Source organism: Gobius niger (genome assembly GCF_951799975.1).
Source record: "Gobius niger genome assembly, chromosome: 18".
In the NCBI taxonomy this organism is placed as follows: domain Eukaryota; kingdom Metazoa; phylum Chordata; class Actinopteri; order Gobiiformes; family Gobiidae; genus Gobius; species Gobius niger.
The window spans coordinates 24,625,793-24,653,765 of record NC_136869.1 but is presented as its reverse complement, the minus strand read 5'-3'; the positions used below and the strand labels follow the sequence as shown (position 1 = coordinate 24,653,765).

Below are 27,973 nucleotides of genomic sequence, written 5' to 3'. Positions count from 1 at the left end.
CCGGCGAAAAAGCGTGGAAACTGGAGGATATGACAGGAGATAAGCCGGGGGCACGAGTGGTTTCGCGCGGAGATGGGACGTTGGCCTTTTCCCGTTATAGAGCCTTTTAATTACATCCTCGATTGGCACAATGGGAGAGGAGGATCAGCGTGTCCGACCTGGGCCACCTGGGCCGCGGCGGACACGTGCAGATTAGTGAGGCTCCACAGTGGGCCGTGACTTTTCATCCGCAGGTGAAATTATACCGTTCTACCAGCGGCGCCCGGTCTGCAAAGGATTTGACAGTAATCCCACATTTATTAACGTTATATTGTCATAGAGAGCTGCTTTGGCCTTCAGATTCACTTCACTGCAGGCTCTGCTCCACACTCGCCTTGTTCCGCCCCGCCCACTTTCGCCTCTTTTTTGCCACGGATCGGCACTTCCTTTGTCGGGACACTTCCGGTGTGTACAAGCGGAGAACAAGGGGAAATGTTTGCCGTTAGATTCTGATGTCCAGTTGATTGATTTGTGCAAAATGTCCCATGTTCATTTGCACCAACAATGCACAGTTTCTCTGCTTTGTGTCCCTGTAGTAACTGAATCCACTTTTTATTAGATTAAATGTCTTAAAATTGCATGATCTTGTCGATATTCACACAGCAGTTGTGATGTGCAAGGCTCACAATCTCAGGCTTCCTCACTGTTTACAAGAGATGTTTCAAACTAGAGAATCCAGATACAACCTCAGAGGAACTGATCTGCTCCAAAAACCCATGGCCAAGAGCAACACTAAGAGGAGGCGCTTATCAGTCAAAGGAGTTGATCTCTGGAACGGTTTACCTACTCAACTTAAAAGTATAGCGGAGGATGTTGTATTTCCGGGTGGATCATCAAGACGATTGGTCCTCCTAATTGTCGATCATTCTGGTGATATGCCTACGTAAGGCTGTCGTGCGCGCTCGCCCCTTGTTCATTTCTGCGCATGTGCACTTTCAGGCCTATGTGAGTTACGCTGTTAGCCGTTCATTGCTGCTCGCAGAACGCACCGAGTAGTTTGAAAATGGCAGAGAAAAAGTGTCTTCGAAGTGTATGAGAAGAAGAGAAAGGCTTCAGAAGAGAAAAACAAGACCAGAGTGTTTTTGGGAGATTCTTCCTCGTCGGAGGCAGGTAGAGCGTTGCGCATGCGCTTTTTTTTTTTAAAGTGGAGAGGGCGGTTCTTTTCCTAAAATTCGGGAAAATCCTCCTGTATACCTTTAAGGGCTCCAAAACTATTACAGCATTTAAGACAATGTTTAAGTTAAACATGATGGAGAAGTATAGAACACTTGAATGAAGATCAGTAGAAAAGAAGTCGATCAAGGATGCATAACATAATTTTGATTGTTGAAGCTTAAGGTGAGGCACTGCAGGTGAATAGGGGGGAAAAAAAGTAGAGATATCAATTTGAAACTTTTGCTGAACATTACAGATATGAATAAATATGAGGAAAAAAATGTATTGCACTTTTTCTGTCATTTTATGTTTTCACATAAAAATAAGGCATTTTGAGCATTAAAATGGCCAAAACTGCCTATATTTTGGGCAACGAAATCAAAATAATGAATTGAGCCAGATTAAATTTATGGTTTTATTTTATTGACATATTAGTAACTAAGATTTTCTAAGAGGGGATTTGGGATATTTTGTTTAGTTTTTCAATAAACTAATCATCAGTGAAAAAATCTGTAAAAACTCAAATTCCCCCTGTTTTTTTGGTTTGTTTCAAAGCTGAATAAATCAGGCTAGGAATTAGATATTAAAAAAATCCCTCTGAAAAAACCTTCAAAATATTGTTAGGTCTCAGACTGTAAAGTTTGGAGTCTGTGGGAGCTTCTATAAGGGCTCAGGCTCTGCCCGAGTGCGGCTTCTCTCATTCAGAGAAAACCAGCCCGGAAGTTTTGTAGCGAGTGCGCATGCTCGGCCCGTTCTTCCGTATTTCCGCACCAGCGTCTCGTAGGAGGAAAAACACCATATTTGGGTGAAATCGTCATCACGGGGCCCCTTAGCAGGACACGTGGATGTAAAATCTGTCAATATTTATGAATGAAAACTAAGATGTAAAGGGAGGAAAATAGATAAAAATCTCCACTTCGACCACTACGTGAAAAATCAATACTTTCACCTGCCGTGTCTCGCCTTAAACTACTACTAAACGACTACTACTCTTTTCCCTTGACTTCGGCAGTCCTATGTAAACTAATTCGAGAGAAGGGGCGACAGTAGACAGTAGTCAAACATGAACGGCTCCTGCAGCCAATCAGAAGCCTGGGTTTACATGTCCCCAGGGGCCGCTAGCTGACCCAAGGTGACGTTAGCATCTCGCTGGACGAAGCCGCTGTTTGAAAGGGCGCGGCGAGCATAAACAACTGATGAAACTTTAGTTTTTATTGTTGAATGGCTGAACTTTGGTGTAATCTCGGTGTTACATTGTACATCACTGACTCTGTTTGGAATGGCTTGAGCCTGTGCTGCCCGAGACTTTCAACCCACGAAACAAGAGCGTCACCCAGGGCTCTCCCACTCGAACACCAGCCGGTCTCTGGAATATGCGGCTTTGAAAACTGAAGGACTTCGTTATGAGGACACGCCGCTGGAACATGGACTCAGGAGATTCTCGCAGTACAGAAAAGGACCACAGAGCGAATGAAGTTTGCAGGAGTCAGTGTTGGTATTACGCCGGCGTCTGGGGCGAGTGTCTGCGCCCATATGGGTGTTATACAGTCAGGCGGGGACCAGTGGTACACCAGAGTGATATATCTACTTTTGAATGTGCTGTTGACCCTGTGCTGTGAGATATAGGCCAGTGTGGGCAGCGGAATAGTGAAATTTAAAGCTTGCTCTTTGTCCTGCCTTCTGCACGTCTCCACAGGTCGACTCAGGGCAGGGCAGGCTTTGGCATCTTTTACGTATCGGTGTGTGAGCATGTGAAGGCCCAGGCCCCGTGTTCTGCCTTCTGCCATTCTTTTTGCTTGATCTTGTAAAGCATTGTACAGTGATTTGTCTGTGGAAATGCCACATGATTTAACAATAATAACCATTTTTTGTTGGGTTATTGGGAAAAATGACACAAACGGAATCTAAAAAGTCCAATCCTATTCAGAAGATCCTTTCTCATTACATTGTGATGTATGCATTGCGTTATCTCTTCAAAAGCATTCCCGGTGAGGGCTAGTATTAATAATGATAATCTCTTGGATTAATATAGCGCTTTTCAAGACACCCAAAGTACTTCACAGGAGCGCAGCCCAACACATACACCCACAGAACTAACGGGTTGTTGGACCGGTGCTACGTAAGGTCAAAAGCCAATTTGAACACATGTGTTTTCAGAACTGATTTGTAATGACCAATATCATCAGCTGCTTGTGTCTGTGAAGGGAGTGAGTTCCAGAGTGTGGGGGCCTGGACACAGAAGGCTCTGTCTCCCATGGTCCGCAACCTGGTGTGGGGAACAGTGAGTTAAGCTGAGGAGGAGGAACGAAGTGTAAGTGTGGATGAGGTCATACAGGTACTGAAAGGGCCAGGGAGTGGAAGGATTTGTAGGTGAGGAGAAGGATTTTGTACTGAATGCGATATTTTACAGGAAGCCAATGCAGATGGATGAGAGTCAGGGGCGGACTGGCCATATGTCCATTCTGGAAGAGCACAGAAGGGCCACTGGCTCTAGGGCCACCGGTCCCGCCCTAACCGAGCTTTACCCAAAGCTAAAAGCTAAAAGGAAGGCATCAAAATAGCGACAAAAAAGAGGATGAAAACAAAACAAAAATGTGCCGGAAAAGCATCAAAAAAAGTGACAAAAAATGTGATGAAAAGGTCAACAAAAGCACGACAACAAAGCAACGAAAAGGCCACAAAAACGTGACAGAACCATAACAAAAAGTAATGAAGAAACAACAAAACTATGACAAAAAATGCGGCGACTTGACAAAAAGTTGCAATCACTTTGTAGGTCTTAGCTTTCAAATGAGGCGTTACACTGTTGCTCTCCAGCCGAGAAGCTTTTAGATTTGGGTACAGCCGAACTGGAGAAAATGCGCTCCGTTAAGGCGGGTGGTAAGTGCACATTTACCCTAATTTGGGCCAGGCTGGTCAGAGTCCAGGACTGTTTTTCAGTCCCAGTCCGCCCCTGATGAGAGTGGGAGTGATGTGTAGCCAGGGCAGCAGAGTTTGGATGTTTTGGATGTTTTGGAGCCTGTCCAGGAGCTTTTGAGTGATCCCGGACAGGACTCCATTGCAGTAGTCCAGTCGTGAGGTCATGAAGGCGTGAATGAGTGTTTCCGAGTCCGGAAGTGAGTGGTGGAGGCGTGAGATGTTCCTGAGGTGAAAGAAGGCTGACTTATTAGTTATTGAGCGTATGTGTGGGTCAAAGGAAAGGGTGGAATCCTGCTGATATGCGATATCGCGAGATGATTGTTTTCGTGAAACTGGTTGTTGCGAGGTGCTGAGGTCCTTCTAGGATTGCTAACTTGCCAAATTACTGCGCTGCCGTTTCTCTTTGGCGACTGAATAAAGACCGGAAGAAAGACAGTCCTTCTCTGTCACTTTAGGTATAACGTATGTAGAAGGGTGCTTGAGATTCTGCGGAGCGCTTCATCTTTAATGCGGAGAGTGCTTGAACGTACAGTACCTTTTTTTTTCCAAAATCGCTCGAAGCTATTCTTTTTAGGAATCTAGCTGATGCCTCAGAAATATGCCGGATTTGTGACAGTTTAATGCGAGAAAAGTGCTTCTCCTTAAGCGTTATCCCCCTAGCAAGGTTAAATACTGCAAGGGTAAATCTATAAGTGCGATTCAAGTGTATGGGATAAGCTCCATTAAATGAGAAGTGGAACAAAAAGATTATAGTTGACAGCTACAATTGTTCAAATACCCTATAGGCCATTTGAAAAGGGATTCTGAGCTTTGGAACCTACCTTCGAATCTTTGACCATAAAGACTGACCACTTTCGAAAGTTTGTTGTCTTTCCTTTGGAGCGGTTGAAACGTCTAATGGCACAAAGGAGTAAATAAAGGGGGACAAGCCGCGGACCCGAATATTTCTTCCGAAAACGTAATGCAGTCTAAGGCCGTATTTGAGAATTACCTGGGGACATCGGTAAAACTGAAATGACCCGAGGACATCGGTCACTTTTATGGGCAATGTCAGTTATTCACTCATTTTTACAGACTTTTTTTTTACCCCAGAAATGACTGATGGATAATGACACTGGACGATGACAAGCCTTTTATTCATTCGTGTTGAGTGCCCGAGCTATCAGGTTTCTTTATGAGCTTTGCTTTAGCGAGAAAAGACGTTTCCTTACACACGCTACGACGAACAACATCAGCAGCGTCATGTCTCTGACCACAGAACAGCAGATCCTTTTCTCTTTTCATCCGTTCGCTCTGTAGCCTCCTCCGTTTAAACCAAACACATCCAAACGTATCCTCAGAGCCGCCATGTTGGTCTGTCTAATGTTGCTACAATAACAGGGTGATGCTTCCAGTAGTTTTTCTCTTTTATACTTTTTAACCTGTTTACCTGCCAGGTTAGGGTTAGAGTTAGGGTCAGCAGTTCTGCTTATCCAAATCTCAAAGCGTATTGACAGGAAAGCTTACAGCCTATTTGCCACTGTGATACTTCATTGAAAAGCCAAGACCTTCTAGTTTCTAAAGGTATAAGGTGTAAGATCTGTGAGTGAAACACAACTTGCATCACATTTGCCGTTCATAGCCCTAATCATAGCCCTAACCCCAGACCCTAAACCTAGCCCTAATCCCCATGATCAGGGGGGATGACAGGTCAAATGGATAAAAGGCTGCTTTTTGGTCGGAGTAATGCCTTGATGGAATGATAGCTTAAGTGCGGACATAAAGAAACCGTAAAGATGTTTTGAATCGATGTTTAGACTTTATTACAGTTAAAAACCTTTACAAACTCCGACATGTCGGTTCACACGAGACTAGAGCCACCTGAGGACCTCGGAGTTTGCAGAGTGAGATGGAATTTTATCTTCCAAACATGGTTTACAGGCTCTACGCTCTACAAACACCGGTCGCTCTCAGCTCACAGGGACCATTCCTGGTTTGACTCTGTGGGACTTTCCCACAAATCGTCGAATCTTCTCTCCCTCACCTCTCGATCTCTTGCTAAGCTTAATCCTCCCATCGCGAAGTAAAAGCAATCGCCATGGTAAATGGTAAATGGTCTCAACTTATATAGTGCTTTTCCACCTACATTAGGCACTCAGAGCTCTTTACAGCAAGGATCCACTCACCCATTCATACTCTCATTCATACACCAATGTACGCAGACACTGGGGGCACTGTGGGTGAAGTGTCTTGCCCAAGGACACAACGACAATGTGCACTTTCAGGAGGTGGGATTCGAAGGAAGGGGTGGGAGGGGCTTACGGGGAGATCGCATGAAAATCTGAAAGTACTGCATATTTTCATTAATTTTTTATTCAGTTATTCATGTATTTGAATGGGACAGTGCATATTAATGAACAGACACCTAGTTCTGTAAATATGCCGGATGTAGCTCAAGGCTAATTTCCATCCGCAGTCCCATGAGATAAAAAACAAGACAAGAACATACAAAATATAAAACACATACGCCAAAACAGGTATTTTGTTTCAGCTGTTTTAGATCAACATGGCATTTTCTAACCAGCGATAGTGATAAAGATGCCTTTGAGATGACGACCAAGCATGTACCCGCTGTTTGAACAGTACAATCGCCCCAGCATCAAATGTAGTGGACAAGTTTCCCAAAATCGGGAAAGAATTATACCTAGTTTTGATGCCTGTTGGTCCAGGGACAGCATAATCTACCATCAGCCCCTCCAGCCTCTCCCTTAAGGCAATGTGGGTGAGTGTGGTCCAGATCAAACCAATACGACCACAGTCTCCGACGTGCAAAGGTCTCACCATAACGACCGGGCTTGACTGCATTCAGGCGAGCTATATTAAAGGCCTATCCATTGTCACGCAGCCGTCGTCTGTGGCAGAATGGAGCGCGGCGCTTGTTTCTCATGCTATAGCAGCCTCGTCTGGATTGGAGCTTTAGACGAGTGCATCTGAGTAAACAGGGTTCACAGGTGTCACCGCAGAAAGCATCGGAGCAATGCCGGCGCGCTATAATTGGCTGCAAAAGTTCCCCACCGCACAAGATGAATGGACAAATAAAAGTTGACATAAACACTGCACACTGGCGGATTTCAGACGGCGCCAAAAGAAAAAAAAAAAAAAAAAAAAAACGAATGAAAGGCATGGCTTTGGCTTCCATCTTGGAGGAGACATAGACTTTTCTGAGCCGTGCTTTTGTTTTGTGTCACCAGAAGTGAAGGCAATGTGAATGTGTACGTTATGTTTGCAGAGGTTGGCACGGAAACGGGTCTGAAAGCTATATGATTATGCTGTACACTTTGACTTTGACGCATTCTGTTTTCAGTTTTGTCGCTCTGAATTGTATTATGAAATCAGACGCTTGGACTGCTCGGTGCTGACGTGATCATGAACCTGAAATAACCCACCTCGCTGTCTTAAAGAGCTAATCACACTTTTAAAAGAGTCCATAATCTTTACCTCACTGAGAATCTTTGGGATGTGCTGGAGAAGGCTTTGCACCCTGGTCACACTCTCCCAACATCAATACAGAGCTCATTTTGATCAACAAAGACTATAACAATATCATTACATTGACACAACTTATTTTTTTTAATGTCGATAACGTAATGATGACGAGTTTTTTGGAGACTAAATCAGTTTATTTTGACGAGATAAAAATGGGAGAAAGAAGTTTGTGAGACCGTTAACAAACAGAGCTTGTGAAAACACGCTACACGTGACACAGAGCGGCGGCGGCGGCGGCGGCGGCGGCGGCGGCGGCGGCGGCGGCGGCGGCGGCGGCGGCGGCGGCGGCGGCGGCGGCGGCGGCGGCGGCGGCGGCGTGCTGCATGCAGCTCCCTCCCGCGCTGCAGTCTGAGCCTATAGCTCCACGGTCTGAGCGACTGACAGTGATCACAGGGACTTTATCTATCTATATATTCTTTTTTGTATGGGGACTTTTTCTGTTTGTTCAACCCAATGGGCGAGGAAAGCGCTTCCCTTTGGTCCTCGTGGCGGGGCGCTGACATGGCTGTAACACCACCCCTGGATGTCCAGTGGCGACTCCAAAAGCCACTTGTTAAACAGGATTCTTATGTAGCTTTGGGTCTCGTTTAAGCTGCTTAAAAGCCTGTCTCCAAAGAGTTTGACTTTTTTCTACATATCGCTATGAGCCATGTGACAACGCAGGCTGGGAATCCCCATGCTGCTGCGTGCGCTCCGATCATTGAGAACTGCACAGCAGCCTGAGGACCATGGCCGAAATCTTCACATGGATTTGGGAACCAATCACAGAACGAGGAGGGACGGCTATTCCACATTCAGAAGCTTGTAGTTTGTTTACGGATAAAAAAAATATACATATATTTACAGATCCAACAGGACAGCAGCAGACGCGACGCCATCCTTTGATCAAGATTTAGCCCGTGTTCTAAATAGTTTAGCTTGAAAGTTTACAGCAGGTACGTCATATGATGATACGATTGGCTGTGGCTTTGTGCAGACGCATGATAGACATTCGTAGCGCTCAATAAACGACTATCTACAATCGTAAACCACACCGCTCCTACGAGAAAATGAATTGGTGGACTTCAGACCATTTTAGTATTTAGTCTGGCAATAGCCAGGCTACTGACAACGCTAGTGTAGGTGTAATATTTGTATCCCCACTGTTTATTGTATCAAAATAAAAATCTGAAGCCTTAATCTATGATCAACAGTTTCTGAAGCTCTGTGGAGGCTCATGGCCGGTCCTCGCTTCCCGCCTTTTTTGCTTCGTAGGAGGAGATTGAGCAGCCATGTTCATTTCACAGACCACTCGGGATCAATACTATGAATGAGCCTGAACGGGGGCTCTATTATTTAGATCATGGTTCAACCACATCGCCCAGCCCTGTCAGACTAAACATGAAACCAAAATGAAAGACAACACCCCTCAATGTATATGAGAGTTCGCGATGTCGTCACATCCGTTGGCCGTGGTAGGCATTTTACACTTTCATATTTGATAAACATTTTATTAAAATCCTATAATCAGCAAAAACGATGTCCATGAACAGGGCATTGCTTCTCTAACAGATCTGTCATTTTTTTAAACCGAGTTAGAGGCCTGTATGCATCAGCTGCCTACCAAACATCCGGCGAAAATTGCGGAAGTAAACAATAACAGCGATCGCTCGTATGCTCCAAAAACTGTTCAATAAATGACAGATACAATACATTTTGGGCTCAATATTTATCGTCAGTTCATTTATTTTCATTTCCCCCCATTGTTCCAATGCAATCCTTTCTCTTTTACCCAGAGTAAGTTGCGTTTCGTTGTATTTGTCATGATCTGTCTTCTGTCCCCTGTTTTCAGTTGGTTTCCTGATCTCGTCCTGTGTTTTATTTTGACATGTGTTCTGTCCTTGTGATTTCGCTTTACTTCCCTTGTTACCTGTCCCGCTCTGATGTGTTTCACCTGTGCAATGTTTCCTCTTGTATTTATACCCCAGTGTTTCCCTCGTCCTTTGTCGCGTCATTGTCTACGTCAGCCCCGGTTTTTGGTTTTCTCTGGATTGTGTTATTTTGGTTTTCGTCCATTAAACTTCGCCAGTTTTGTTGCAGTCCTGCATTTTGGGTTTTATTTTCTTCACACCACCACAAACCATGACAGTATTTCATGTTCACTGTGGGATGTTTGAAGCTTTAAGTACTGCTCGACTGTCCTTCTGAAGCTCCAGGTTAGTTTTCTGTTGCATTATGGGGTCTTCAGTAATATCGTAAAGAGTTTGTTTACTCATCGCGACAGGCCTAAACCACAGCACTATGTCCCCATTTACAGAACCACTGTTCTCCTCTTCCCAGGCCACAGTCCATTACCCGCCGCCGCGCTCCAAAAGGTGTATTGTGTAGAACGGCCGACTTGGATTATTGCTTTATTGACCGCGATCGCGCCGCCGCGGTTAGCCCACTGGCACCTCGCGCAGGACAGCTCCATCTAATCCAGCTGACCCAGACGCTTTCCGTTCAGCAGCCAGCAGCGCTTTTTTTTTTCTTCTTCTCCTTTTGCAGCTGCGGGGAGTGTAATGATGTTAATAAAGGATGGCACGGGGAGAAAATTAAGCACTTAATGGAATTGTTTATTTTCGAGTACAGACGCGGTTGGGGAAGATGAGAAAAAAAGGGCGGCAAAGTGTGTCTTCGCGGAGTTGCTTGACCCACTTTTGGGGATGCGTTTTCCCTTTGTTCCCGGATTGGTTTTAATTACCGGGTGCGGACTTCTGTCTTTGAGGGAGCGAGAGAGCGAGAGAGAGAGAGAGAAATGTAGACGAGGCCAAGGCGAGAAATAGGTTTAGCTTGAGTTGAAAATTGGACGGCGAATTTAAATAGTGTTCAGATATCAGAAGGAGTTCACAGTGTTTAAATTAGCCAGTGGGTGCGTTATACGGAGCACTGTCACTTCCAGGCCTGAAGGACTTTTTTCGGTGGTGTTTGTTCATAATTTTCCGGGTCCAGAAGTTTTATGAATGAGCAAATTGCAGTGGACAGTACAAGTATCACAGGCATTTCAGAGCAAAATGTGTAAAGATGTGCTATAGCCCCGGTTCCACATAACATGGGCACAATGTGGACAAATACTGCCTTTTGGTCCGGTTTATGGAACTATTCAGAGCCAAGGCAAACATGAGAGTAAGTTTTTGAAAGACAACTTTGAAGGTACACTACATGCTCCGGCGCGATCTGTCAGGAAGTTCTATATATGGGCATCCGGTCTGTAGCCAGAAACACGATACTTATTGCTTTAAACATTATCAAAATCATTATCAAATTAACAAGAATACTGTCGCGTCCTGACGCGTTCAAGTGACTCAGGTGAAATGCGAACATTTAAAGGATCTATATCCTGCTATTTTAGCCATTCCAAAGTTAAGTATAGGTATTTATATGATATATTGTACCTCTACCATTATGGAGCACTCATTTTTGTGATAAATATAAGTTTTTTTCTGGAGGTATTTTTCAAACCCGGAAGACAAAACGCTTCGATTCAGTTAACTCCGCCCCCTCTCTCCACTCATACTTTACCGTAATATAAATAAACAACAATAAGTGAAGATACTTCACGATGCAGTTATACGGAGTTGACATCTGCAACACAGCTTCATAAATGGCTAACACACATGCTAATATGCTAACACACAAGCTAACACGCGTTTGGACTGACTCACCGCTCTGGTCCATCGCTGTTTACATTATGGGACTCGTTGGTTATAAAAGTTAATCCACTTTGATTCTGGCGAAGGTTCACAAACATCCATCAGTGACAATCACAGAAAAACAATATTTTGGTGATAGTCGCTGAATCCCGGAGAAAAAAAAAACAGCTTCTGAGAGAGTGGCCTCTTCCTGAAAAAGGTTGAATAAACTCCCGTCCTCGTAGCCAAACGCGCTTCTTTTTCTCCGTGACATTATCGTTAGTTAAGAATAAAGAACAGGTGTGTCCAGAGTAAGTTGCAACGAGCTCCATCTTCACAGCTGCAGCGCAAACATGACTGATCTGTTCAGACGCTCAGTGATGTGTTTGTTTTGGCCACAGCTGACCTGGAAGCACCTCGGGCACATCCTTTTTTTTTTTTTTTTCCTTCACTTTTTTTTTTCTCTTTGTTTCTCTCTTACAACAGAAATAATGAAAAAGCTGTTTTACAAATTAAAATCAGGCTGTAAGACATTACATTACAGACGTCGAGCACTTCCGTTCCGCTGTTACGACACAACTGAACACTCAGTTTGGCTAGAAGCGCAGAAGCGCGTTTGGCTACGAAGACGAGGAGTTTATTCAACCTTTTTCAAGAAGAGGCCACTCAGCTGTTTTTTTCTCCGGGATTCGGCGACTCTCACCAAAATATTGTTTTTCTGTGACTGTCTCTGAAGGACCTTCGCCTGAATCAAAGTGGATTAACTTTTATAACCAACGCAAGTCCCATAATGTAAACAGCGATGGACCAGAGCAGTGAGTCAGTCCAAACGCGGGTTAGCTTGTGTGTTAGCATATTAGCATGTGTGTTAGCATAATAGCATGTGTGTGTTAGCCATTTATGAAGCTGTGTTGCAGATGTCAACTCCGTATAACTGCATCGTGAAGTAACTTCACTTAGAGAGAGAGGAGAGAGGGGGCGGAGTTAACTGAATCGAAGCGTTGTGTCTTCCGGGTTCGAAAAATACCTCCAGAAAACACTTATATTTATCACAAAAATGAGTGCTCCATAGTGGTAGAGGTACAATATATATATTGTACCTCTACCATCTTATATTATATATCATATAAATGCCTATACTTAACTTCAGAATGGCTAAAATAGCAGGATATAGATCCTTTAATATATTTGTAGCAACCACATTCTTCACAGGGACACATTCATAGGCACATTTCATAACTTGCAGGGTCACTTTTCAGGGTCAATGTCACAGAAATGCAAGAAAAATGGCCTGAAAGTTCCGAAAATTGATACAAATGTTTTGATATATATATATAATGCTTGATGCACATTTTTCCCGCTAGCATTTCAGTTTACAATATGCTAAAGGAGGACAAGAACCATTTTTTAAATTCCATTTCTAGAAATGAAATCAGACATAGCTCCTTTAATAACTTCAGTGTGCCATTTTCTAATTGCGACCATTGAAATTGTGTTTGTGATTTGATAAAATGATAAGCTATACAAAGAACCTTATTGTAACTGCGGAATTTGACCGAGAAGTTAAATGTGCGTAATGGAACTTTGTATTGGGAAAAAGTTGATATTTGACCTTTCAGTGACCCAGTGGCTGCATGGCTGGTCAGCATTTACTCTCCATCCTTCTGGCCTCCAGGACGCCATAGGTACGATTGTTTTTTCAGTTCCTGGTAGTTTTTTTCCTTTTGCTGATTGTATGTGTAACCAAGGAGATGGGTCCATCCTGGAGCGTCCTTGAGGCCACTGCTGGCCATCTTTTGCTTCTCTCACACCTCTGTCATGGATCTCACGCCTGTGTCATGGATCTCACGCCTGTGTCATGGATCTCACCCCTGTGTCATGGATCTCACGCCTGTGTCATGGATCTCACGCCTGTGTCATGGATCTCACCCCTGTGTCATGGATCTCACGCCTGTGTCATGGATCTCACGCCTGTGTCATGGATCTCACACAGTGTCATGGATCTCACGCCTGTGTCATGGATCTCACGCCCGTGTCATGGATCTCACATCTGTGTCATAGACCTCACCCCTGTGTCATGGATCTCACGCCTGTGTCATGGATCTCACATCTGTGTCATGGATCTCACATCTGTGTCATGGATCTCACATCTGTGTCATGGATCTCACATCTGTGTCATGGATCTCACATCTGTGTCATGGACCTCACCCCTGTGTCATGGATCTCACGCCTGTGTCATGGATCTCACCCCTGTGTCATGGACCTCACCCCTGTGTCATGGACCTCACCCCTGTGTCATGGACCTCACCCCTGTGTCATGGATCTCACGCCTGTGTCATGGACCTCACCCCTGTGTCATGGATCTCACCCCTGTGTCATGGACCTCACCCCTGTGTCATGGATCTCACACCTGTGTCATGGATCTCACACCTGTGTCATGGACTCGTGTGTACGCAGACCGCTGTGCTGTGTCTTGTCACGAGTGGCAAAGTCGACCTTATTTTACATACAAAAATACATAGTGGAAATCTACAAATCTCGCTCCGTTTTGCCGTCCAGCCGCACATGTCCATGCGAGTTATCTCTGACCTTACCACCAGGTGTTCCACCACCGTGATGGAAAGCACAGGAGCTCTGTTAGCCACCCATACAGCTGCTGCGTCTCTGAAAGTCATCACTGCCCCAAAGTGCTGTATAGGTGCAATAATGCAAAACTACAAAAACACAACAATATAATATATAAATATATAATATGTAATAACACGATAAGAAAAAGAAAAAAATATGAAAAATGCTCAGCTCATCTCGTGTTAAAAGCATGTACAAAAAGATAAGTCTTTAACAAAGTTTTGAAACTGTCAACTGAAGTAGCCTGTCTAGTGTTCAGAGGGTGGGAGTTCCACAGTTTAGGGCCGGCTACAGCAAAAGCTTTGTCTCCTTTAGTTTTTAAATGAGATCTTGGACGATCCAGCAAACATTGGCCCGAGGATCGCAGAGCTCTGACAGGGACGTGCAAAGACAACAATTCAGATAAATAAGGTGGTGCCAGTCCATGGATGGATTTAAAAACAAGTAATAGAATTTTGAAGTCAATTTTAAAAGCACCAGGTAACCAGTGAAGAGACGACAGAACAGTAAGAGTAATATGTTCATGGTTTGGCTCCTGAGAGCAGGCGTGCAGCTGTGTTTTGGACCATTTGGAGTCTGTGAATCGATGAATGCTTTAGACCAAAATGCAAAGAATTACAATCATCCAAACGAGTCGCATGGACAAGCTGTTCAAACTGGTTTAAAGGAAAGGAGCGCTTTACCTTACATAGAAGCCTAAATCATAAAAAAAAAATGTTTTTACTACTGTGTTGATCTGTTTTTCAAACTGAAATTAACTGTCAACATGAAATCCAAAACTTGGCGGATAAACAGCATTGAGATGCAAATGGACCAAGAGCACTGCCAGCGAGGTCAGGCTCACCAAAAAACACAATTTCAGTCTTTTTCTCATTCAAATTCAGAAAATTCATCGACATCCAGTCTTTGACCTCTTTAAGACATGTTATTAAGGTGGCAGATGAGATAGATTTAAGGTCCAAAGGCAAGTGAGATCTGTACATCATCAGCAAAGCATTGAAACTGAACATTGTATTTCTTCAAAATTGAGCCCAATGGCAGCATGTACAATAAAGACAGCATTGGCCCTAAAATTGAGCCTTGCGGTACCCCACAGGTTAAGGGGGCTTTCTGCGGGATATTCAAATATTATGGTCAACAGTGTCAAAGGCTGCTGACACACTAATATTAACTTGTTACATCAGGCACCTTTAAAGAAAGTAAATGCATTCAATAAAACTAGGTCAATCTAACAACAGGAGCATTGGGAAACACATTTTTTTATTAAAAAGTGGAAAGACATGAGGAAATAAAGCAGAAGAACAGAATATCATTGACCTGTGCCTCTGAGTGCAATAACATTAGCTCCGATACAAATCTGAGAGTGCTATGTCTACGTTGTTCGAAGAGAGGCCAAACTTTTGACTCAGCATTTGCTTTAGTTTGGATCAAAGTCTTCAATAACAAAGCCATTCGATGTTTAGATTTGTGCGCATGTTTGTTCCTCCTGGTTTTCCCTGGTCGCTGTGTTATTATCTGCGTCAATGAAACTGCCGATTAATGTCAGCATATGGTTGGACCCGCCCACTCCAATTCATTTTTATTTTTTTTAATCTTTTTTGCTCTGTTCTGTCAAATTACCTAAAAACCTACAATGGCAGCAAATCCTCAGATATCCAAACTTCTAAAAGGAGCTGCATTATGGATCAGATTTGAACACATCTCTCAGCCTGGACCTTGGACTCTACTTTGCAGTTTTGTATTCGAAAAAGGGATTACACAGAATGTTTGATGGCTTCAATCTAAGCTGCCGTTTGATCTGCTCCATCAGACTTGCCAAAGTGTTAAAGCCACTCTAAATTATTACTGATTTCTCCAGCCCAAAGCTCCATCTTGGTGGGCCTCTTAATTAGTAATCGTCTCCGTTATGTGGAAATCTTTAAGAGCTGCCTAATGAGAAAAAAACATGTTGTGAGGCCGGTCATTAAGTCTGAAAGCTGCAGTGATTGCGTTTGAGGGATTAGGCCACTTTTCATGTAAATGAGTTATTTTTTTTGTTACAAATTGTGATCCTGAGATGCAGTCAAGATTAAACACACTGTTGGTTTTGTGAATCACTGGAATACTTCCAACGGTTCACGCAGGCTGGCAGGGGAATTAACCGGAAACCTCTACTCTCTATTGTTGTTGCTCCATCTCCTTCATTATTTGACCATTTGGGTAAATGTTTCACTCAGGGGTTGTTGGAAATGTACGTATTTCAGTTTTTAACCATGTTTAAGTAAAACAAAATCACACCCGGAGCAGTGTTTTGTGTCATGTGTGCATTTTAAAGCAGTACTAATTAACTTGTTTACCTGAATAAATCCTTTCCGTACCCGACCCGGAGGCGCAATACACATTAATGGAATCACGAAGAAGAAGCTAACAGGCTAACGGGCAAAGCTAACTGTGGGCTAGCACCACTTAAACAGTATTTACAGCCAAGTTTGAGTGACAAAAATGATCTCCATTGCGTAAATGGATGAACAATATCCCTCTGTCCGTTTGTCTTTTCTGTCAGCGTAGTATTTACTCTCACGGACAATTAATGAGTAAAAAAACGTAGCATGCTACGACACCTGCAGTGGCGCTTATGGCCTCTAGGGGCACGAGTTACTTAGTTCTGCTTTAAGCTCTCTATACCTTTAAGATTCCTTTCAGTAGGAATGAGACACAAATCAGAATCCCGGGCAATCACTTTGACCATTTCCTGTGAACTGGCCTGTCAGGTCCAATCAGGAGGGAAGGGGGCGGGAGCTTGAGCGTTAACTTCCGAAAGTTCGTGTTCTCTACGTTTAGTCTATGACCATGGCTAAATGTTGCTTTTTTATGTAACTTTAGGTGTAAAATAAAATAAAATTCCTCAGACTAGAGTAATATTATTATGGGGGGGTGAGAATGTTTTTGATCGATAAGGAGGCCGCGACGTCTCAGACTTTGGGAATGGCTGTTCTAAGTTGATTATACTTGATAATAGAATAATCAAGGCGTTATACAGGGAGCAAAATGTTCAATTGTATTGTTATTAATGTCATGTATTGCCCCAAACAATATTTTTTTTAAATGTTTTTGGGCTCATTTAAAATATGCCACACACACACACACAAATTCAAGAAATTATAATGCCAAAACAAAGCTATACAATTATTGATTCTAAATTGAGAATGAAGGATAAATTGGATTGTTAAAAGTAAATTGGACACAACATGCTACCCCTGTAACTCTCTGACAGCATATTTCTGGAATGAAATGTGTTTGGCCATATTTTAGTATTTTGGATGAACTAGTTCAGTTAAAAAAGAAATGTATTCAGTGCACTCACACTTCCTCCAGCTGTTCTGATCCCGAGGCGCCAAAGTTTATAATGAAAGAAACTTCAGATCCCTAACCTCTCGTTCCCCGTTTCCCCGTTTCAGGTGTGATCCGCACGGCCCTGCCCAACATGGACCGCGAGACCAGGGACCAGTACGTGTTGGTGATCCAGGCCAAGGACATGGTGGGGCAGATGGGCGGGCTCTCCGGGACCACCTCGGTGACGGTGACGCTGACCGACGTCAACGACAACCCGCCGCGCTTCCCCCACAGTGAGTCACGTTTCATTAGACAGAGCTGATGTGTAAGGAAGCCACTCTGGATGAGGAAGGACGTGGAAGCATGTCCTGCGTCGCTCTGGGCTCCCTCTGCTGGTCGCAAGGGGATCAGCTTCAGTAAACACAAAATAAATGTCCATTTTTAGCTGGCAAAGTGACAGTGCTGTGATGAAGGTAGCTTGAATTTGCCTTTAGTGTCATGGCGACGCGTAAACAAGCAGCAACTTCCTCTCTCTTGGTATAGCTGTGTTTTATCTGTGTTCCACATTGTTTCACTGGTTGCTTTTGTACGCCTTTGCCGGGTTTTATGTGGGGTTGGGTGGATTTTTTACTGCAGAGTCCATAATGGTCCTGAAGAAAGCAGCTTTTTACAAGTAAACAAACAGCTAGCTTACGAGCTAAAGGCATTTGAGACCTACACATTTCTTCTTCTGAAACACTGAAGAGGCACCAAGACCCCCCCACACCTGCAGCACCGGGGAGGCGTCACAAGAGGTGCTACAGGAAACAAAAAGGAAAAAAAGATGGTGAAAGACTGATGGGGAGCGGAGGGAGCTGCGCAGGAGGAAGAGGAAGGAGGAGGTGGGGCTGACCTGTGCAGGACACCACGCTCTGAAACAGGGATGAACCCAGGAGTCGCTGCACCGTTTCAGAGGATCAGAGGAGACTGAAGGCAGCCATGTTTCCTCCGGGTGCTGCGGTTTACCTGACCTCCAAAAACATGCTGGTCCACAGTGGCGGCACGGCTCAGGACTCAGAACACCTGAACATTGTTTCATTGTACGATTGTACATGAGAAGTAAAACACTGACTTACTGACTTGAGAGTGGAACTGTAAAGAAAGTGTCATTGGCTTTGACAACACATAGGACAAACATCTAGAGCTAATACACAAACAAATCCAGGAAATATAGCAATACGGAGCACTTCAGCAGTAGAGGAAGAAACGACCAAGTCAAAAATGACTTTCTACAAACAGGAGGATCTAAGTAAAGGGTGTTTTTTTTTTTTTATTAGGGAACATCATTATAACATTGTGAAAAGTCCAAAGTCTGTGTATTTTTGCATTATATGTGCCCTGTAACTAGACCAGGCACTTTTATTTGGAGAACTATTGGTACACAAAGTCTTTCACAGTACTGGATATGAATGTGTTATAAGTAGGCTTTATAAAAAGACAAGAAGACTGATACAATTCATAAAACTAAAGTTGTTATGCACAGCTTAACAGAACTGTTTTCAGCTTGTCAGAGGCCGGTCTCACTGCTTCTGGTACAGATATGAACTGAATAAAACTCAGGCACAACCTAATTCCTCCCCTGATTTATTGAGTTTTGAGGTGCAAAACTGATCTTACTGATCTTTCCCCCCCACATTTAACCAGCTTACAATGCCATAATCTGACACCTGGCTCCATCCATTATTTAGATTTCCCTTAAATGTATATGAAAACATAAATTGACATATTTTTTGTCAGTGATCCACAGGAAAAGTTTCAAATTGACATCTCTAAAGTTTATTCCCCCCTCATTCACCTGCAGCGTGTCTCCTTAAATGGAGATCTTTAGCTATAACAAAACTCTTGTAAATTGCCTCACACTTTCCTGTCAGACACACGTAGAACACACACATTTGGGGAGCTAAACGCACTCATTAAAAACCCTAAACAGTCTTGTTCCCCCGGCCCCGCTCACTTCACTCGCTCGTCTTACCAAGTTTTCTGCAAACCTCGGCCCGTCCCAGATTGAGCGAGACCGTCCTGCCAGTTCCGCGCTTCCACGTTAGAACTCTTTTTCTGCATCGGATCAATCAACTGTTCCCTTTCGCTCTCTCGTTCCCTTTTCTCTCACTAATGGTTTCTATAGACGCCACCTTTTTTTTTTGGAAACAAAGTCTCACCACAATCCCCAACGTAAACCGGCAATCGCTGCAGACTCGGCTGGCTCCGGTCGAGGGCTGAGCATCTAATTGCTTCTTTTCTGGCATACGATTGCAATTACAAACAGACCCACTTTGCTCAACAAAAAATGTATTTCAGAGAGTGTTTTAGGAGATCTAGAACTGTGGAGTAAGAGGGCCGATCTCACCGAAGAGAGTTGCGGAGACTGCGGTGACTGGTAGTCTCCGCTAAGTCTCCGCAGTCTCCCTACAAAGGGCCTATCTCACCGGCCTGGAGACTAGTTGGAGACTTGAGTTTTCACTGAGACTACCTGGAGACTCGCCTTATCGCCAGGGGACGTCTCAGAGACATGTCTGTGACCAGCAACAACTTGAGTCTCCATCTAGTCTCCAGGCCCATTAATTGATTATCCGAGAGGTATTTGTCATCAACATAATAGTATTCTCAATAATCCTCCTTGTAAACAAATTGGGAGACCGTAGCCTGGAGGTTTTTTATATTATAAATAAAAAATCTGAGGTTTACAACCAGGGTCACTTTCACAGAAATGCTGCAAGACTCGCCTGCAAGTTCATGAAATTGATCAAATGCAATAAATAGATGAACAGTGTGTTTCCCCCAAAATGTCTGAGTTTACAATACAATAAAGGAGGAAAAAACTAGTTGTGTAATTGTGTCTTTAACCTAAGCAAGAATGAGTGAAGCATTTCCCGGATACATAGGGCCTCAGGAGGAGCTTTTTCGGGAGCAGTCGATCCAAAGATTACTGAAAGATACAGCGCTTCGAAACACAGCTCCGGGTATGTTTTTGGATGTGAAAATAACTTTGGAATATGGTGACAAGCTCTAAAAAGTGGATTTTGCGTCACACCCACATCATACTGCTGCCTACACTGGTCGTGGCGTTGCCTCACATCACCTGGAATGCTCCGCAGTGTGGCTTTAAGTGATGAAATGTGGAAAACACCAACTCAAATACCAACTCCTAATGCATTACCTCAGACTTACACTACGAACGGTGCCCCCGCCGCCCCCCGCCGCCCCCGGGATTAGCCCCAGCTCCCTCCCCCTCCCCTGGCCTTCCAAAGAGCCGGGCTATTCCATGGCAAATTAAAAAGCCATTATAAAGATTACATGGCAGCAAACAATGTCGGGGCAGATTAGCATTTAGCCGGTGTCCGAGGGTAAGCACAGAGAGGTCCTGTAATGAGCCGGCCCGCCGTGATTGTGGAGATTATGATTATGAATACCAGTCTCTCTCTCTTCTTTTTTTATTATTCTGCAGAGGAGCGCTTTAAATCCGGAGGGTCAGGGGGAAAAAGCCAGGGAACACAATGAGACGGGGAGTAATAGAATATTTGAGTGGACTTTTATCTGTGAAAGGAAGGGCTTATGTTCCGTCAGTTAATAGGGATTTCATGAGAGTTTTTTTTTCTTTCTTTTTTTTAGTGTGAACAAATCCGTAAAAGTCAGGGACAGTGTGACACACATGGAACTGAGGCGACCACTGTTTGGAGCTTCCTCTGACTTTATGAAATCTCTTAGGAATATGTTTAGGATGAACATGAAGGGCAACTGATTTGAAATTTGAAAGCTGAGACGGACCAGTCTGATCTGAACTTGTCCTGATGTCACCGCTTTCTTGTCACATTTTAGAAGTGTTTTCGTTGCTTTTTCATCCATCTTTAGTTGTGAAAATGTGCTCTGTTCTTGTGGGGCTTGAGAGGTGAACTCAACTGTAAACGAGTCTTTTCATGGTTTAGCACCAAAGTCCATCTCTGACATGTTAGAGGCGTGTGAACCGTCTCAGGGAGGGGTCTCCTGGCGGTTCCCAGAGTCAGGACTAAACATGCCGAGGCTAAAGCTAAAATCTGGGCCCTGTCCCAAAACCCACACTGCGCCCCACGCTCCTCTGCGGAGTGTGGACTTGTTTGAAGTGCACGTAAGGGTTCAAGTGCGCAGGTCACAAGTGTGCAGAAAATGCAGAATCGGGACAGTGCGGCTGACGTCATTTTCAGACCTAACTACTGCCCTCAACCAACGGGTCACATTACACCCTGGCTTTTTAATGCACCTCACAAAATAAGGCAAACAATCAAAAACCACGTAATAATAATAATTATAAAAAACAAATAAATAAGTAGATAAATCACTATTGCAATGGCAATGTGGTAATGGAAATGACAGCAAGAAGAAACATGATATTTTGGAGAATGCAATCACCATCATTGTTGTTAAGGTGATGGTGAAAATAGTAAAATACTAGGCACCAGTGATGTATGTATATGTGTGTGTGTATATATGTCTATGTATGTATGCACATATATATGTATATTATAAAAAATATAAGAAATGCAATACTTGAAAGAATGATGTAAATCAATGGTGACGGGGTTTTATAAGTAATGACTGATTTTGGTATTTTGTGAATGGGAAAGAAACATGAAAACAATAATAACAATAACAACCATAAGTAATAATGTGTTGTAACACTATTATTATCACCCCATTGGGGACTGCAGCTGGACAGTAAAACTAATCTTGAATTCGGGGTAGGCACCTATAAGCTTTCTTGCTTCAGCCTAACTCCCTTTGAGTTTTTCTGTTCTGTGACTAAGTAATGTAAATAATGTAAACAATGTAAATATAATGACTCAAATAAATCAAATCAATCAATCAAACTTAATAAAGTTGAAGGTAATTTCGTCCGTCCCTGTGAAAAAAAAGTAGTTGTTAATGAGTTGACGTTAAAACACGTTAAAATAAATATATATTAGATATTAGTCATTTATTTGAGCTAGCTGTATTTATTTTAAATGTAGAGTGGGTAACTAACTGGTATCTGGTAAGTTTTATGTTTTTATACATCCTACGTTTTGTTGAAGTGAAAAGTTGAAATTGGATTTATATGAATGACAGCACAAAAAAAGTAGGCTATTGAAATTGTTGCATAATGTCCGCATATCACCGTAGTGCTCCATCATATATTTATGCTTCTTTCCAAGTAACATGGCAAACCTTGAGTGTATTTACAGATATAAGGCATGAGAAAAGTTGAAATATTTAATCAGAAGTAAGATTTCTCCGTGGAAGCAGCCATTTTTCTGTCTCTTTGGTCTGTACCGCAAAGAATTATGGGCAATATGCTCCGCCAAAGTCCGCTTGGATGCGGGCTTCGGCGAAGTGTGGATCGGGGGCGCAAAGGGGGCGGGGCCAAAGACCCCTCTGGAGGATTGTGACACCCTACGCACTCGCACCCATCATCAGGAACGCACATATGAGGGGCGCGAGGGTGGAAGTGCGAGTGTTGGGACAGGGCCCTGGTATAGTCTCATGAAGGAAGTGAAACTCTGCAGGGGGTGTGTGGAGTCCTGTTCTATAGAGAGTGAATGTCCAATGGTTGTTCAGATCTATGAGGTTTGGGGAGTCCTGTGATTTTTGCTGCTGTGTTTGTTTCCTTGGTGAGTTTGGGTTTGTTCAACAAAAATGTGACAAAAATTAAAACAAAATGTGAAAAAACTCAGCAAAAATGTGACAAAAACTCAGCAAAAATGTGACAAAAATTAAACAAAAATGTGACAAAAATTAAACAAAAATGTGAAAAAAACTCAGCAAAAATGTGACAAAAAATCAACAAAAATGTGACAAAAACTCAGCAAAAATGTGATAAAAATTAAACAAAAATGTGACAAAAATTCAACAAAAATGTGACAAAAATTCAACAAAAATGTGACAAAAATTCAACAAAAATGTGACAAAAATTAAACAAAAATGTGAAAAAAACTCAGCAAAAATGTGACAAAGATTCAACAAAAATGTGACAAAAACTCAGCAAAAATGTGACAAAAAATCAACAAAAATGTGACAACTCAGCAAAAATGTGATAAAAACTCAACAAAAATGTGACAAAAATTCAACAAAAATGTGACAAAAACCCAACAAAAATGTGACAAAAATTCTACAAAAATGTGACAAAAACTCAGCAAAAATGTGACAAAAATTCAACAAAAATGTGACAAAAATTCAACAAAAATGTGACAAAAACTCAGCAAAAATGTGACAAAAACTCAACAAAAATGTGACAAAAACTCAGCAAAAATGTGACAAAAATTCAACAAAAATGTGACAAAAAATCAACAAAAATGTGACAAAAACTCAGCAAAAAGTGACAAAAATTCAACAAAAATGTGACAAAACTTCAACAAAGATGTGACAAAAATTCAACAAAAATGTGACAAAAACTCAACAAAAAAAATTACAAAAACTCTAAGCTCTAAACCAAAAAAAAATAACATTAAAAAGGTGACACAACACAGCAACAACGCGAGGAAAAAGATCAGTTTTGTGGGTCTTAGCTTTCAAATGATGTTACACAGACCGATATAATGGCCAAAGAGGACAGAATGCATTTGGTTCCGGCGGGTGGTAAGAGGTTAGAAGCTACAATTCTCTTCCATGGGCACGAAGACCAGACAGGTACGTCTAAGCTCAGGTAAGAACATATCACAGTATGGAAAAACTGTGGCCTGTTCCTTTAATATTGCAAAAGGAAAACAAAACATAAAAAAAAAAGGTTACGAAATTTAGCAAGGAAAATGCTCAATAAAGGATATAAATAATGGAAAGATAGTTGAGGGACTGATATGTCTATGAACCCTCTGAGGATGAACCACAGTCCTTGAACTCTGACCTCCTTCTCACGTTGTATCTAAGGCCAGATGTTTGGAGAGTGGGTCAGGGCTCTCTCTCACAGAGGTTTGTTCCACCTGTAGCTCAGCAGCTGTAGCTAATGTCCACACATGTTCTCCAGGGCTCAGGCTTTGTGCTTTTAAGTGCCTTCAGTAACTCTCCAGGCGCTTCATAACTGCCCAGTGCCCTGAGTCTTTAAGCGTCGGCTCTGCTCTATTTTTGGACGTCGAGTCATCATCAACCCAACAATTATTTAGCATTCATAAAACATTAAAATACAAGTTTCCTGTTTGTGGCCTCCCCGTGAAAGCATCACACAGGGAACAAAGCACATCCCCTTTAACATGTAAATGAACATTTTTTTCAATGACAGGACATTCACTACAATGGTCACATTTTCGAAAGACAGAAAGGTGAGAGAATGGATCTGTCGGATCGATTTACCGAATGTTCCTTTCGTCAGCCCCGTTCTTGGCTGTTGTCATAGCGATACACTTACACCAACTTTTCCGTGGACTTTCGAATTGATGAGGAGTCTTCGCCGCATCCTTAATTGCGTATTTCCCTTGTTCGTCGTTTGTCTTCCCTCCGAATGCGCTGCAGTCAGCCAGAAGCAGTCAGATTCTGCATCTGTTTCCACTCTTTTTTTTTTCATATAATTTGGCATTCTTTCCAATGCGCTCCACAGCTGCTGCATGAAAACAAAGTTCTGAGAAAAGCTTCGGCGATGAAAGGTAACTTTGTGCCACACGAGTCCAGGTTCTGTCGTTGGAATGTGCAGCTTTCCAAAGTCATGCGAATCAAACCGGCCGGACTCTTTATTTAAGAGGTGTTGACCAGTGCACAGGAGTTTGAAATGACCCACGTTTCCTTTGTGTCTTTGAGCATCAGGGTTTCCAAAAGTCCCGCCTTAACCGACTGCATTTTCTTCTGCTCAGCTTTCCCCAAATCCATAAGGTCCACGCCTATAGGCCAGTGTAATGCCTCATTTGAAAGCTAAGACCGACACAACTCATCTAAATGGAGCTTTTCTTTTTTTTGGACACCGTTGTGTTGCATTTTCAGCCTCGTTTTCGTCTCATTGTTTTTCAAGAAGGTTTCAGATTTTGGGTAAAGCCAAACTGAAGACAATGTGCTCGGTTCTGGTGGGGGTTAAGAGGTTAAATGAATTGTGCCTTTGAATCAAAGCGTGACTGGTAAATGTAGTCCTTTTGGTAAGCTGAATATTAGTGTTTGGTCGGTTTGGTTGGTTGTTTCTTCTTCTACTGCTTTGATCTGATGTCTGTGAAGCTTTGAAAAACCTAAAATGTTTCTTATAGATGCGGCATTGCTGGAATTGCCCATATATGGTCATATTTGAAAACAGTTAAGGGGGAAAACAATTTGGGGACAAATCTATTCAAAAACTACTTTATTATTTTAATTATGAAAATAGTTTTCTACTAAATAAAGATACAAAGCCTTTGAGAGCAGCAAAGTGGTTCAACAGCCCATAAATACATAAATAACGGAGAATGCTAACTTGATGCGTCATGTTAGCATTGGGCTAATACTAGCGGTTAGCTAGCTCTTGCTACAACTGCCGTTATTTCACTTCTACTGAACAATCTGCTGTGAGAAAATATCCACATGGACCCAATTTACACCTGACTTTATTAATGTGATAAATAAGTTGATTTTCCACCAGAAAATGGCTAAAAAGAGTGAAAAATTGTGTTTCTTTTTAGATTCTATTTACCCCCTCGGTGAAACCACGCCCCCTTCTATGACGAGATGCCGTCAGTATCTATATGCGGACGATACCAGCCTGAGCTAATCTGGATCTGAAACAGCTCCTTTCTACAGTAGGAGACGAGCTCACAGTCCTAAAACAAGGGTTTGATCTGAACAAACTTTCAATGAATCTGAGTTAAACTAAATATATTATTTTTGGAAATAGAAAAGTCAGTGATCATACAACTCTAAAAAATAAATGATACAGAAATTGAACGAGTTCGTGCAAATGCATTTTTAGGAGTTACCATTGATGGAAAACTTGAATGGAAATCACATTTAAGTATATTAAAAAAACAAAATTAGCAAAAAACCATTGCTGTAAACCATTACTGTATAACTCCCTTATACTTACATACCTAAATTGTGGCTTGGAAATATGGGGAAACAATTACAAATTACAAAAAAACTCATCCTATTTTCCTTCTCCAAAAAAAGGCAATAAGAATGATCACTAAAGCAGATGTCTATGCACCAACAAACCCTATTTTTGTAGAGCTAAACCTATTGAAAATCCATGATCTTGTTGATCTTAATACATAATGTTCAAAGCACATAATAACCTTCTCCCTCCTCTCATCCAGGAGCTTTTTGAACACAGGAAAAGTCAGTATAACCTCAGAGGAACCGACATTTTCAAAAAAGCAAAACCTAGAAAGAATAAAAAACGTTGATTTTTGGTATTTCTCTGAGAGGTGATAATCTGTGGAACGACTTGGAAGATCAGTTTAAACAGTCCGAAAGCTTTCACAAATCCAAAAATATACAAGCTTTTGATGAACAAGGTGAGAAAAGAAAGTGAAAAGGCTTTAATAGATCCATAAACCTAAACCCTTTCGGTCGTGTTGTGCACAAATAATAGTAAATGTTTGTGTAATGTGTAAAGGAATGAAATGACTGAATAAACTACTACTACTACATCTGTGTTTTCTGTATTTGTTGCGTAAACGTCCGTCCTCCATTTTTTAAGACCGTAATCCATTTCTGTTCTGAGCGGGTCAAAGTGCGTTCATCACAGCGCCATCGATTTGTTAGCAAAAAAAAATGAAAGCTCGTATTCACTGCTGCTGGTATTTTCAAAAGGTGCCCTGTGTTTTCAGAGAACTACCAGTACACGGTGCAGGAGTCGCTGCCCGTTCAGTCCGTGGTGGCGCGCTTCAAGGCTGCGGACGCCGACATCGGGTCCAACGCGGAGATGGACTATCGGATCATGGACGGGGACGGCCCGGGACAGTTCAACATCACCACGGACGAGGACTCGCAGGACGGGGTCTTACTGCTGCTCAAGGTACAGGCTCAGACCTACACACAGGAAATGATGAGTCTCTCTGACTTTTTAGGTCTTGAATATATTGGTTTAGTTTTTATTTTTAGCAATTTTCCATTCATTTTTACATTCAAGTACCTAACCCATATACAATCCAATATACATTTACATAATAAATGATAAGGTCTAGATTACATTGACTTCAGATACAAACAAGTCCTTCCTGAGCTGAATAGATACAGATTATTACAGTTTCAAATATTCCCAAGAAGAGCTTTTAAATGCATAAAACAGCAGCTTGGTACATTTGTTACAGATGTTTATAGAATGAACCAAAAGAAAAAAGAAACAATTGATTGTACGAAGTTGACCTAAAAAAGCATTACTGCGTTGTTACTCTTCCCTTTGAAGATGTAAGTAGAGTTTAATCACAGGTTTACACTGTAGTTCTTTCAGGCATTGGCTCCAATACTAATCTAATGTTGTTTCTAATTATGACATTCGAAACGATTGACGTCATTATCATGCTTTGCCTTGCGTTGGGACAGGCATATTATATTCTGTGTTTTATGATTCTCTTTTAGTCCTGTTATTTCCCTGTTGTCATTCCCAGCTACTACAGTCTAAAACAGGGCTGTCAAACCGTCGCGGGCCGAAATTCAGCTCTCACGGCGGGTCGTGGGCCGCATATCATAGAGAACATTGTTCCAATACTGAATAATAATAAGCTGTGATTTGGTCAAAGCCCCAACCTGACTGTAGCTTCATTAATAGCAACAGTTTACACTTGTATTGCACTTTACAAGCCTGTGTCATA

At 42.4% G+C, this 27,973-nt stretch overlaps 1 protein-coding gene across 1 annotated transcript in view; it reads left to right on the top strand.

Annotated features, from left to right (window-relative positions):
* LOC306977553 (cadherin-7-like) overlaps window positions 1-27,973 on the top strand; it is a 368,395-nt gene that overhangs the window by 227,085 nt on the left and 113,337 nt on the right. Inside the window, exons 4-5 of the mRNA XM_079575930.1 lie at window positions 17,354-17,521; window positions 26,990-27,177. Of these exons, the coding sequence (XP_079432056.1) occupies window positions 17,354-17,521; window positions 26,990-27,177 (356 nt within the window). The remainder of the gene's footprint in view (window positions 1-17,353; window positions 17,522-26,989; window positions 27,178-27,973) is intronic.